The 14,502-nt window shown below is 38.1% G+C and overlaps 1 protein-coding gene across 1 annotated transcript; it reads left to right on the plus strand.

Annotated features, from left to right (window-relative positions):
- The first annotated feature begins 1,238 nt into the window (after positions 1 to 1,238).
- hid1b (HID1 domain containing b) lies at positions 1,239 to 14,499 on the plus strand. The gene is made up of 19 exons (XM_082152023.1): positions 1,239 to 1,354; positions 2,118 to 2,267; positions 3,187 to 3,357; positions 3,858 to 3,971; positions 4,942 to 5,048; positions 5,470 to 5,583; positions 5,658 to 5,928; positions 7,140 to 7,196; positions 7,342 to 7,482; positions 7,938 to 8,028; positions 8,277 to 8,428; positions 8,685 to 8,763; positions 8,847 to 9,011; positions 9,687 to 9,929; positions 11,223 to 11,371; positions 11,462 to 11,542; positions 11,698 to 11,789; positions 13,363 to 13,521; positions 14,015 to 14,499. Exons 1-19 carry the CDS (start codon positions 1,289 to 1,291, stop codon positions 14,076 to 14,078), a joined length of 2,466 nt encoding a protein of 821 aa, XP_082008149.1. The 5' UTR covers positions 1,239 to 1,288; the 3' UTR covers positions 14,079 to 14,499.
- Positions 14,500 to 14,502: the final 3 nt, after the last annotated feature.

The raw sequence follows: 14,502 nt of genomic DNA on the forward strand, positions 1-14,502 counted from the left end.
TTTCGGAACATTGACTCTTTATTCACCTTCTTTCTCAATAGAATTAATAGAAGTATAGAATAGAATATCACAGTTCTAATAGGGGCTCATTGTAATGCAGTGTTACATCATGGCCCATCTGCTCAACTGGGATTTAAACCCGTCGAGTGTCTTCTACTTGTTAGATCAGCATTAAAGAACGCTCTCAACTGTTAAATGACAGATTGAAGATCAAAATCAACAAAACATAAAATGTATTTAAACATAAAATTTCCATAAGTAAAACATTTACTTTTGCTATGGTTAAATAAATGTTCAGTGATATCTTCCAAAGAATTTTGGCGCAATTTTTTCTCTATGTAGTGTTGATATGGCAACTAGTAAATAAACTAAGTTTCATCATGCTAGCATGTGTGGAAGTACCTATTTAAAACAAGTGTGTTAAACTAACCCCACATTAAGTTGTGTCCTGCTCTCCCCTAATTATTCAGATCAGTTGAAAAACGATTCCTTTTACATCTAAACATTCTTAAAAAGCGAGCATTTCTAACCAGTAACTATGCTGATAGTATTTCAAATACAAGATATTTGTAGACTTCGTTAAAGGACCTATATATTTGCTTATAGCAAATAATGGTGCAGGAAACAATGTCCACCAATAGCCTACAACAGGTGGCTTTTCATGCTAAACACCTTCCAGAAACACATATAGGTACACTGGGAAGAGATAATATATTCCTTGTGTGTTTATGTTTGTATTTAAAGCAGAACATATCTAATGCCACCGACAGTGCAGACTAAAGGATTCAACAATGGATAGTGACCTGTAGCCTATCATTCTGAGCATACCGTCCATTGTATTTAATGTTAGCTACGCCTCTAAAGTAAGAACTTAATATGAATTCACACTAGGCTTAAGCAACACGACTTTTAAAGAGTAATCTTTGAGCAAATATGTACTTTACACACCCGGAAACCAACCATGCTTGCATCCTGGTCAGAAACAAACGAGTCCTACTATGGGTTAAAAGTGCCTCATGAATATTCATGAAGTGGCGGAAAGTTACCTCAGATGATCAAACTGATTGGATAAAGGATGAAATGGGCGCGAGGCAGCTGGCGAATCAACGAATCCTACTTGGCGCTCAAATATGAATACATTATATGATTGGATGCGCCAGCCAGATTAACGTCAACGTCGGCATGGCGTAATCAATATTCATGAGTTAAACCTTTGCTGTAGTAGGATTGGTAATTTGGCGTGGTGATCACCTGCGCCACAGGTGCGCGGTGGACAGATCGGAGTGAGATGGGTAATTCAGACTCCAAACTGCACTTCAGAAAAGCGGTGATTCAACTTACTACCAAAACACAGGTCAAGTTTACTTTTTATTTGACATTTTATAACTTTTGTATAACTATGACTTTCATAAATGTTTGTGTAGAGTTAAAAATGTTCCAAAACGCTGTTAAAGTGTAACAGATGGAATACTATCGCTTGATGTCTTTTTCTTATAATCTCATTGTTAAACTGTATACACCCGTTTGGAAATGTAAGCTTTCGTTTAATATTAAATGTTAGGTTTTTAAATCCTAATTCTATAGTTTTATGTCAAATGATTAAAAATTATGCACAGAAACGAAACGAGAGAGAATCAGAAAATGTATACAGATATGACAGCTAGTGTGCAGTCATGCTATTTGTGTTTTTATTACATTTAGCTCTGTTGTTCTCGTTTCTCAGTGAGTTTTTACAGGTGATGGTCATTTAAGGTGAAGCGGAGCTGCTTTGTTTACATTTTCCCAGTAAAAAAAAAAAACGCCTTGTTTGTAAAGGATTTAAAATAATAATCTACATTGTCCTGTAACAAAGACTAGTGAGGAAAAGTATTATTATATTATATTCTATAAACGAATAAAAAAATATATATTTTGAATAAAGAAAATGAAGAATTCAGGGCCATTAACATGCTTTGCATTTAATGTGAGAATTAAAGGGCAAGATGTACAGTACTTACTGTAATGGGAAAAAGGTATAAGGGAAGATGTCCACAGACAGTGTCACTAAATCCCATCTCAACTTTTATTGAATGGTTGTGCTTTTATTAATTTTAACTTATGAAAACTGATTTTTACAGCCCGTAGAGGCCTCTGATGATGTGTTCTGGGACCAATTCTGGACTGACGTCAACTTGACGGCGCAGGATATTTTTGCTCTAGTTCCTGCGGCTGAGATCCGTGCGGTGAGAGAGGAGTCTCCGTCCAATCTGGCAACCCTCTGTTTCAAGGTAAATTATGGCTGCGTTCGAAATCACACACTCTCTTGAGGAGGTACTTAATAAAAATAAGTAATTACTTAACAACCACAAAAAAAAAGTATGTTCTATATAGTATGCATGTGTGTAGTATGAATGTAATTCGGACGTACTACATGCGCCATGCTGCGATTATCATGTGACCTACCAGCATCAGTTGCGTCGCTTCACTGCCATTCACAAATCCTCTCCCGTGGCCTCATGGGATATTAAAGAGTCCATCGTATGCACAGTCTCGCCGGAAGTAGTAGGTCATCCGTGTACTTTTAGCCTACTTTTTTATGAGTTCTGGGAATTTGGACATAGGCCTACTACTTTACTTTTGTGGCATACTGTTCTTCGCCACTTTTTGCATTCGGGTCCATTTTGACCCAGGTATCAACTGAGGCTTAACACTTAATGTTATGCATGACTCTTATGGGGTTTTTTTGTTTGTTTTTTATCTTTTTTGTCTTTCCCATATCTCACACTTTGGGGATTTTGTTGATGACTATGCATGCATATTAATGAACCACTGTAGCATGAAAAGTTGCGAATCTTTTTAATCTAAAAGTTAAAGTTAATGCGAGTAAAATAAATATATTCCAGAATAATATTAATGATGGTTTCTTAATTTGGACTATTTTTGAGCAGTCATGAGTTATAAATTCAAATGAATTTAAGAACTAATCATTACTTTAGCTTCAAAGTGTGTGTGTGTGTCTGTGTGTGTGTCTGTGTGTGTGTCTGTGTGTGTGTGTGTGTGTCTGTGTGTGTGTCTGTGTGTGTGTCTGTGTGTGTGTCTGTGTGTGTGTCTGTGTGTGTGTCTGTGTGTGTGTCTGTGTGTGTGTCTGTGTGTGTGTCGTCTGTGTGTGTGTCTGTGTGTGTGTGTGTGTGTGTGTGTGTGTTGCAGGCAGTGGAAAGGCTCGTGTTGAACGCAGACTCGGGCTGTGTGTGTGAGAGAGACAGACAGACCGTACTGAGCTGCACTCGTCTGTTGACTCGGATTCTGCCGTACATCTTTGAGGATCCAGACTGGCGTGGTTTCTTCTGGTCCACCGTGCCAAAAGTGGGCAAGTCTGTTGTGAGTATTTCACTGAGGGATTTCTCATCATTGCTTTCAGTGTGATTAATAAAGTTCTCCAAATGGTTGATTCTGCAGTGCATAAGTATGCACACCCTCCCAGAGCGTGCATGAGCTGGGCATGCAGATTTTAAGAAGAATCACCAAAAACCTTTGCCTTGCATGAACTTTAAAGCATGAGCTGCGTGCGTGTGTGTGTGTGAGAGAGTTTGTTCTCCAGTGCATTTTTACGGTCTCCTGTTACCAGCCTGAACACTGCTCTGATTGTGACAGTCTCAAAGAACGACGGCGTATTAAATATCCTGTGATTAAAGAGATGAAGGGAGCAGAATGAGTGTATTGATGATGTGATTGTGTGTGAAACTCTTCAGAAAGCCAATAGCTCCTCAAACACTGGTTAGACAAGCTTGTTTCCAAGTACTGTTTGGGAAAAAAACATGAATTTAGTGCATTTGTGATTAAAAGCATGAGTTGTAGACTGACAGATTTTGTTGCTGCAGGATGAAAGCGATGACGAGTCCACCCGGCCGTTGGCGGAGTCTCTCCTCACGGCTGTCTCTGATCTGCTCTTCTGTCCAGACTTCACTGTCGAGAGCCACTGCAGGACCACTGCGGTATGACCCTCTCCATCCATCCATCATTACTGATTCTGGCCCAGAACCTCCTGCTAAGACAGACAGAGACACTCAGAATGATGTAGAAGTGACCAGCAGCAGTTTTTGTTTTAATAATAATGAGACTGTAAGCCACCATTCAACAAAATGGTCACTCTTTTAAATAAGAATGGCACGGCAGTCTCCGAGGTTTCTCAGACAACTCTAAAGAAGTCTGTAGACATTTACAATTTATCCATTTGGCAGATTTGCTTTTATCCTAAGCAACTTACACTGCATTTAATGTAAAGATGTTATCAGTATGTTTGTTTTCTGCGCGACTCACAAACATTTTATCAGCAGAACACTTTTTCACATTAAATATTAACTTGAAGTACCCCTGAGATTTGAAGTTAGTAGTTCAATAATTTGACCATACATTTGCATGTTCACGGTGCTCTAATGTCACATGACTTGCAAATTAAAAAAATAAATATTTAGTACTTGTTTTTACAAAAAAATATATATATTTACTATTTTAGCAATTTTTTGTTTGTTTATTATTATTATTTTGATACGTGTGTGTGTGTGTGTGTGTGTGTGTATATGGTTGTGTGTGTATATGTATGTATTATATATTGTAATAGATTTGAAATCTATTTTAATTAGCTTTTCATGACAGACAACAATAGCTCTGCTTTTTGATGTGTAGTTTACTAAATAGCAAGTCTCAAATTTTCTCATAATCTCATAATTACGTCAGTTACATAAATGGTATTGGACTTTGTCAAACCCAATAATTAGATTTTCTCAGAGTAAATCCTACACCTATTTGTTTAAATGTATAACCTCACAGACTCTCTCTCTATAATATATGTTTATAAATATTTAGTGTGTGTGTGTGTGTGTGTGTGTGTGTGTGTGTGTGTGTGTGTGTGTGTGTGTGTGTGTGTGTGTGTGTGTGTGTGTGTGTGTGTGTGTGTGTGTGTAGGATGGCGCTGCTGATATCCAGTCTATAGACAGCTGTGAGTTCATCTGGGAAGCTGGCGTTGGCTTTGCTCAGACTCCGCCTCTCAATCACACCTATGATTCCAACAGGTCAGAGGTCGGCCCACGTCACACCGCCCACCTCGGCTGCTTTCATCTGATCAAAAATACAGCAAAAACAATAATATTGTGAACTATTATTACTATTTTAAACTCTAATTTATTCCTGTGATGAAAGCTGAATTTTCAGCATCATTACTCCAGTCTTCAGTGTCACATGATCCTTCAGAAATCAGTATAATATGATGATTTGATGCATATTATCAATGCTGAAAACATTTGTGCTGCTTTATATTTTTGTAGAAACAGTGATGCATTTTTAATTTGCGATTCTTTGATGAATAGAACGTTCAGAAGAGCAAAATCTTTTTTTAACATTATAAATCTTAACTGTCATTAATGATCAATTAAATGCATCCTTGCTAATTAAATGACCTCTCTGTTTCTGTTTCTATCTCTCTCTCTCTCTCAGGGCAGAGTTGTTGAAGCTTTTGTTGACATGTTTCTCAGAAGAAATGTATCAGTCTCCATCTGACACGCACGCACTCAACCCATGGGTCTCGTTCTTTTGCTCTAGAGAAAACCGGTAACCACATACGCGCTCATTTATTCTCATTGGTTGTGCTACATCACAATTAAAGTCTGCTCTCTCTGTCTCAGACATGCCCTGCCGCTCTTCACCTCTCTTCTTAACGTGGTGTGTGCGTATGATCCTGTCGGGTACGGTATCCCGTACAATCACCTGATGTTCTCTGACCAGCGGGGGGCGCTAGCTGAGCTGGCCCTGCAGACTCTGATCGTCTCGTTGGAGCAAGAGCCTGTCGATGGCACTAACACAAACGCCAGCCTGAACCCGAACCCGAGCACGAACACCGACACCGACACCGGCTCTGCCGATTACAACAAGAACACAACGACTGAAGGATGCAAGGTAACGACACACACGTGGTGTATGGCTGTGTTCAGAACAGCATGCTAATATGTGTGATATATGAAATATCTATGTTTGTTGTTGTGTATAGTATGTGAATTTTCATATAGTATAGTGTGTGGATAATAACCTACTACATTATTAAAAGCAATGCGTAGTGTACCATTAGGCCTCTAACGATCATGAATTTCGTGCTGACGTGTAATTGTTATACAAATAATTGTGATTAATGATTTTTTTTTTCAGTTTTGTTCATGTCACTTACAGTTGAAGCCTCGAACATTTATTTATTTTTCTTAAAAATGTGTATAATAATTCAAATTATAATAAAATAGGCCCTTTAATGCTCTGAAAATTTTTACTTATAATAATTATCCTACATTATAATATAATGCAGTCTGATTATTAAACCCACAAACCTTAATTTCGTATGAAGGAAGACTTTTGACTATCTTTATGTATTTTACAACCATTTTCATTCTTAGACTGCACAATTATTGCATTTATCTCAAATAATTGTGATTTTTAGATCGAATCACCACAATCAAATGATTAATCAATAATTGCGACAGGCCTACATGCCATGTCAAATCACATTTATTTGTATAGTGTTTTTCACAATGCACATTTTCAAAGCAGCTTTGCCGAATATCATGATGTTAATGTTTGTGATATCTTAATATCTTCATGCCTTACTCGCATTTAACAGATGAGAATTGGGTGATAATATAGTTACATTTTGGGATGATACAAGCACTCAACCAGCTGAGATTTGAGATAAAGTATACAGTATATCACTTTATATGAGTATTTTGTATGTATGCAGATACATTTGGATTTAATTTATCCAACTTTACTGCAATAATGCAGTTAACTATTTTTGAGGCAATATAATCACACAATGCTAAGTAATGTCAACTTTGATGACTTCCCAGAAGTTAAGATAAAAATAAGTGAAATGCAATGCAAAAATAACTGGTTATTTGCTAGATGATAACTGAATGTCATTCTATGAATGAAACATGTGGTAAATTAAGGCGGTATAATTTTCAGTACATTTGAGCCCGAAACAAAGCATGTCTGTGATTCCCAGGAATGCTGTCTAAGCGGCCTGCTGGGTTTCGAAAGAGAGCATGTGTTTGGTATTATGATAGTTGAGTATATCAAACGCTCCACTTGAGGATCAGATTTTACTAAATGATATGTTTCAGGCTACAAGAGGCGAAAACCTGTTTGTAAACTACCTGTCTCGAATTCACAGAGAAGAGGTGAGACGCACGTAAACACTTCACAACCCCATCTTACCTTACATAATATGATCTGTATTCTCACACATTACCATTATAATAATAATAATGCTTCGTTGTAAGAATAATACTAGATTTATAAATGCATATCTTTTTTTGCATTTAGGATTTTCATTTCATCTTGCGAGGAATCGGCCGGCTGCTCAATAACCCCCTGATGCAGACGTACCTGCCCCATTCCTGCAAGAAGATCCAGTTTGATCAGGAGCTGCTGGTGCTTTTCTGGAAACTCTGTGACCTCAACAAGGTGCCACCTATTTTATTTTATTTATTTTTTTATTTATTTTTTTATTTTTTATTTTTTTATTTTTTTTTATTTTTATTTTATTTTTTTTATTTTTTATTTGATTCATTTTATGTTAAAAAAATTATGAAAATGCAATTAAAATAAGATAAAAAATAAGATAAAATATGAGATAAAATAAATTTGTATTGAAAATAAAACAAAGTGAAATAAATTATTTAAAATAAAAATACCATTTTTAAATAAAATATGAAATAAAATAAATTTTCATTTATATAATTAATTGGTATAAAAATGCAAGACTACTGGCACGGCATGGCTTTGCTCTGTTCTTCAGATATTTTTTTTATTTTAGAAGTTCTTTTACATTTAATAGTGTTTTAAATAGTTTTTCAGCTCTGTGCTTCCAGCAACTGCATTACAGTTCAGACCTTGACGCTTCTTCATCTGTGTTTCAGAAGTTCCTCTTCTACGTGTTGAAGAGCAGTGATGTGCTGGATATTCTGGTGCCAATTCTGTTCTATCTGAATGACGCTCGTGCCAATCAGTGTGAGTATCTGATGCATCCGGTGTTACACGTACAACATAAATGCATCCTCCTACTGTACATTGAGAGACACTTTTCTTGGTTAAATAATATGATGGTTTGAAATAAATGTATGAGTACTTTCTAATTATTTTATCACGTTTCTGATCTAATAAAATGAATTGCCCATTTTTGAAGTGTCTTGTTTGATAAAGTGTGGATGTGTAAAATCTAGGCATATGTGTCAGTGTGCATATGCATGTGTTCGCAGCACGTGTCGGTCTGGTGCATATCGGCGTGTTCATCTTGTTGCTGTTAAGCGGAGAGAGGAATTTTGGGGTGCGTCTGAATAAGCCGTACTGTGTGCGTGTGCCAATGGATATTTCAGTGTTCGCTGGGACTCATGCCGACCTGCTGATAGTGGTGAGATAAACACAGAGACATCTGCCTTTGCTATTGAAGATGGTTTAAAAGCCACAAAGCAATACAATAAAAACATCATAACAGTCGTCCAAATTATTTACTTGATGATTTTTTCAGTATTTGTGTTTTTAACTTGTCCTTCGATTAGCTCTCAAATCTCCTTTGCACATGCATTTTGAAACTAAGTGCATCATAATTATTTCCAAGAAGCTGATGAGATTTAAGAACCGAATTGAACTCTTCCTTTGATCGACAGGTTTTCCATAAGATCATCACCAGTGGCCATCAGCGATTGCAGCCCCTGTATGATTGTCTTCTCACTGTTATAGTCAATGGTAAGTGCATTTGCTCAGAGAAAAGCATATGTTTCGAGAGATTGTTTTCATTTCCTGATGGATCGTTGCTGTTGTTGTTTCAGTGTCTCCTTACCTGAAGAGTCTGTCTATGGTAGCGGCCAACAAACTACTGCACCTGCTGGAGGTTTTCTCCAACACCTGGTTCCTGTTCTTCTCACCTGCTAACCACCACCTGGTTTTCTTCTTGCTAGAAGTTTTTAACAACGTCATTCAGTACCAGTTTGATGGTGAGCGTTTTGAAGCTGCATCGCTGTTGTAAATGCAGTCTTGACCAGTTCTGCATTTAAACGACTATTAACATAAAAAGTGGAAGTGACAAAAGTCTAATTATTGAATGCAAATCATTTTAGCATATAGCATACTTTCTAACGCAAGCTTTGTTACACTTTTTTTTTTTTTGCAACCCTGATTATTATTTTTGTATCCACCTTATTTTTAACGTTGAGCAGATGCATTGTGAGTCTTCCATAGTCATTTGTTTCCAGTTATTTTACTTGTACAAATGAAAACCGTCTGTTTTGCTTCATGTTGCAAAATAGTTTAACATTTACTGCACTTTTCTTCTAGTTAGCACTAATAAATCAGAAGTCTTGCACATTAAAAGTCAAGTCACCTTTTATTTCTACAGCGCTTCATACAATACTGTTTCAAAGCATCTTCACAGTAATAAACAGGAAAATAATAGAAAATATGATCAATTAAATATATACTGTAAAGCAGCTCTTAAAGACATTAGTGTCATTATTCAGCTCTAATTGTAAATTTCACAGATTTTCAAAGTAAATCGCTTCCTCTCATGTTGCAAAATCGGTGGATAGAATGACATATTTAAGGAGAATGTGTTCAAAAGCATGACGATTGTAATTTACGTCTCATGCATTTGTATTCATCTGTACACTCAGGTAACTTTAACCTGGTGTACGGCATCATCCGCAAGCGTAACCTCTTCCACCAGCTGGCTAACCTGCCCACAGACGCCAGCTCAATCCAGAAAGCTCTGCAGAGGAAAAGCAGGAGCAACAGCACCCATAATGCCGTCTTCATGGAGACCAACAACACCTACAGCGCCACCTGCAGTGAGAAACCATATAAAACCACACCGGTGCAAACGGGCACTCTGAACGCAAGCTTGAAGGCCATGCCACGTATGTAACACACTTCCTCCATATGTATACACACACAGTTGCACCATTTACCCTCGGTATGTAGACTCGGGTCGTCAAACCCCTGGATGGCCACAGTCCTGTACAGCGTTTAGTCCCAACCCTGCTACAACACACAAACCTGTAGTTTTCAAATAATCCTGAAGGACTTGATCAGCTGGATCTGGTGCGTTTAAATAGGGTTGAAGAGTTTTCCACCCCTGACTATTAAAGGGATGGTTCGGAGTATGACACCATGACCTCGAGCCAAACACCCCTCCCAGAAGCCTTTTCCCCCTTGGCTGAACATTATTAAAGTTAGAGCTTATTTGGAGATATCAGCCGGATGGGTTAGTGCAGGCGCTAATGGATCCAAGGTTGTATCTCATAAATTACCGCACTAATAATGCCCAGAATGGTACCAAACTTCTACAGTAGTACAAATAGGTTCTGTACTCATAAAACGAGGCATTGGAAAGTTTGTAAGTACATCAGGAGTTTATTTAAATAACACTTGCCTGACGGCTCATGCTACCGCTAACCCGGACGTCGAGGTCACTTCCGTGGTTTGGGAAAAGCATGTAAAAGTCCTGGCAGAAAGCGATGCATAAGGATGTAGTGTAACAACCTTTAAGTTGTTGTTTCCATCCACATGTATTTAAGAGAATTTAGGGATATTGCATAAAAATACAATGGATGTACACTGCAAAATGCACATCAAATCTTGCAGGTAACAAGACATGTTTGTACAGTTCCTTGATGCTCATCAAAACACTCGTGTGATTGGTCCACCGGTTAGTCCAGTTCTCCAGTCTTATCTCACACCATCTTAAATTCTGTCATTCTGAAATGCATGAGCAAAAGTCTGTCACAGTCTGTCAAACTCTTATAATAATAACAAGTGGCAGATGGAACGGGATGAATGCCATTGTTAATAAGTTGTTTTTTTTAGTTCAAATGTAGGAATGATCATGTTGTTTCTACTAGCTGCTGTTCAGGTCATTCAAGATTCATATTTATTCATATTCATATTCATATTTATTGAAAGGTTAACCACCATCTTCCTTGTCAAACTCGAATGTCCGTTAAACATGTTTTACTGCACTTCATTGTTTTCAAAAGTAAAGAGATATACTTGTTTTCAGAGAGATGTTTAACTGCGTTTAAAAAAAGTATCACCTGAATGTATTTTAGAACTTTAGTTAATTTACAATTATTTTATTTATTTTTTGTGAACTGAAGATATCTTTACTGAAGACATGGCATCATAAAATGAGTTGGTTCATTATGTTGCAGGCATCGATAAACTAACAGAAGCATCGCAGGTTTCTGAGGACGGATCGACACTGTTACTGCAGAACACTGACTCGCCTCTCAGCCAATCAGATCGCAGCTCTGAGACACCAGTCAGAGACGCTGAAGCGACTTCAGGTGAAGATGACAAGGTACAGCATCACTTGATGACCTCTGGCATTTAATATTTGTTTATTTGTTCTGTTTATATCAATAAAATGTTTGTTTTTTTAATCATTTAGAATTCGTTAAGTGAGGATTGTGATCTGAAGAGTCAGAAAAGCGTGTCGTCTTCATCAGACTGGACTCCGGCTCCGGACTGGGTGAGTCATGAAACCTCAGTTACAGACCAGTGCTTGTGAGGACCTCGAGTACACCTAAATATTTGTGGACATTTTCAGAAAGTATAGCTATGCATATTCCTCTCCAAAACACTCACAACCAATGAGTTTATCAGTCTGTTCATGCTTTCTGTCAGGTCCTCTCCTGGAAGAGTAAACTTCCTCTGCAGACTATAATGAGACTCCTGCAGGTGCTGGTGCCTCAGGTGGAGAAAATCTGCATAGACAGGTGAGACACACACACACACACACACACACACACACACACACACACACTCACACACACACACACACACACACACACACACACACACACACACACACACACTCACACACACACACACACACACACACACACTCACACTCACACACACACACACACACTCACACACACACACTCACACACACACACTCACACACACACACACACACACACACACACACACACACACACACACACACTCACACACACACACACACACACACACACACACACACACACTCACACACACTCGCACACACACTCAGACTCGCAAACACTCTCACACACAATCTCACTCACACATACACACGTACACTCAGACTCGCAAACACTCACACACATACAACACACACACATATATACAGACACACTCACACACACACACATATATACAGACACACTCACACACACACACATATATACAGACACACTCACACACATGCACACATTCACACACATGCACACATACACACTCACTCGCACACATACACACACACACACACACACACACACTCACTCACACACTTGCGCACACACACACACACACATACACACACACACACACACACTCACTCACACACACACTCACACACATGCAAACACTCTCACACACAATCACACACACACACACACACACACACACACACACTCACACACGTACACTCAGACTCGCAAACACTCACACACATACAACACACACACACATATATACAGACACACTCACACACACACACACACATATATACAGACACACTCACACACATGCACACATTCACACACATGCACACATACACACACTCACTAGCACACATACACACACACACACACACACACACACTCACTCACACACACTCACTCACACACTTGCGCACACACACATACACACACACACACTCACACTCACACTCACACACATACACTCAGACTGCCAAACACCCACACACATGCAAACACTCACACACACATACACACACACTCACACACATATACAGACACACTCAAACACATGCACACATACACACACTTACTCGCACACATGCGCACACACACACACACACACACACACACACTCACACTCACGCTCATGCATGCACACTCACACACATATACAGACACACTCACACTCACACACATATACAGACACATGCACACACACTCAGTCACACTAACACACACACATGCACATTCACACACAGGCACACAAACATACACATTCTCATTCTCACACACACAAACACATATACGCACAAACACATCATGATCTCCAGCATGATGTTCCAAAAATCATCATACATTTTATTAATTTTATAGAAATAGTGCAGAATCTGAAATATATCTTCAATTTACATCATGTTTCACAGTCATATGGCCTGGTTTAAAGAACAGATTTTCAATGTGATCTCTTTAACCAAAAACCCACTGATTCGGGACGATGGGAACAGAAGTGCTAAAATGCTAACTTGTTTCTGGGTTTTGGCCTTCAACAATACGTCATCCCCGCTGCTCTCTCTTGACTGAGAGACTCTTGTTGTTCTCGTAGAGGTTTGACGGATGAGTCTGAGATCCTGAAGTTCCTGCAGCACGGGACTCTGGTGGGTTTGCTCCCGGTCCCTCATCCCATCCTCATCCGCAAGTACCAGGCCAACGAGGGCACGGCTCTGTGGTTCCGCACCTACATGTGGGGCATCATCTACTTACGGTGAGTTCTGCTCTCTGTCTCCCTCTACAGGACAGAGAAGAAATACATGAGCATTAATACAGTCAATTTAATATTTCTATAATCTAGTATTATATATATTTTTAGTGCTGTGCAACAATTAATCACATCCAAAAATAAAAGTTTGTGTTTACATAATATGTGTGTGTGTGTACTGTGTATAATTATTTTGTACATATAAATATATACACATATGCATGTATATAAGTAAGAATTATATTTATATATAATATAAAATATGTATAAATATATATACAGGCAAATATTTCTTAAATATATACATGCATGTGTTTGTATTTATATATATATATACAAAATAATTATACACGGTACACTCACATAATTATATTATGTAAACACAAACTCTTATTTTGGATGCGATGTCCAACGCTCATTTTTATGTTTTGAATGTATTCACATGTGGCTAACATCTCATAAAACATAATAAAAGTTTCTTTTTTTCTTCTTGTTTTAGTAACGTGGATCCTCCTGTTTGGTACGACACTGATGTCAAGCTGTTTGAGATCCAGAGAATATAATGACATCAAGAGAATAGACTCAGTTTCTCCAAACTAAACACTCAGAACGAATAATTTAACTTCACATTATTTCTCCAAAATGTAATACGATGCAGTCTAAGATTTAGTTTTTTGTGTTGTACAGTATATACGAATGAATGAAGTGATGCTGCTCAGTCCAACTCTTCTGTTATTTTTGACACCGTTTCATTTTCCGCTGTGAGTCGATCCATGAGAGCGGACACACACAACCCTCAGGTCTCTGACCTCAGGAACAGCCAGAGGAGTGTGTGTGTTTATAGTGGGGTTTTTTATGTTATTTTTACTGTAATAGTGTTCTGTGTGTAAATGAACTCTGTATATAAACTGAAGCAAAAACGTAATGTTGGAAAACCTGAATGCTGCATATATTGAAATACTATAAAAACTTTCTTTAATGCCATTT

The sequence above is a fragment of the Leuciscus leuciscus genome (genome assembly GCF_965113295.1).
Source record: "Leuciscus leuciscus genome assembly, chromosome: 21".
NCBI lineage: Eukaryota > Metazoa > Chordata > Actinopteri > Cypriniformes > Leuciscidae > Leuciscus > Leuciscus leuciscus.

Bases quoted from the DNA above. Each gene is read 5' to 3' on its own strand.
- hid1b (XM_082152023.1), top strand. From the start codon at position 1,289: ATGGGTAATTCAGACTCCAAACTGCACTTCAGAAAAGCGGTGATTCAA. The intron at 5,584-5,657 runs GTAACCACATAC...TCTCTGTCTCAG, and splicing joins TTTTGCTCTAGAGAAAACCG to ACATGCCCTGCCGCTCTTCA. The intron at 8,764-8,846 runs GTAAGTGCATTT...TTGTTGTTTCAG, and splicing joins TCTCACTGTTATAGTCAATG to TGTCTCCTTACCTGAAGAGT.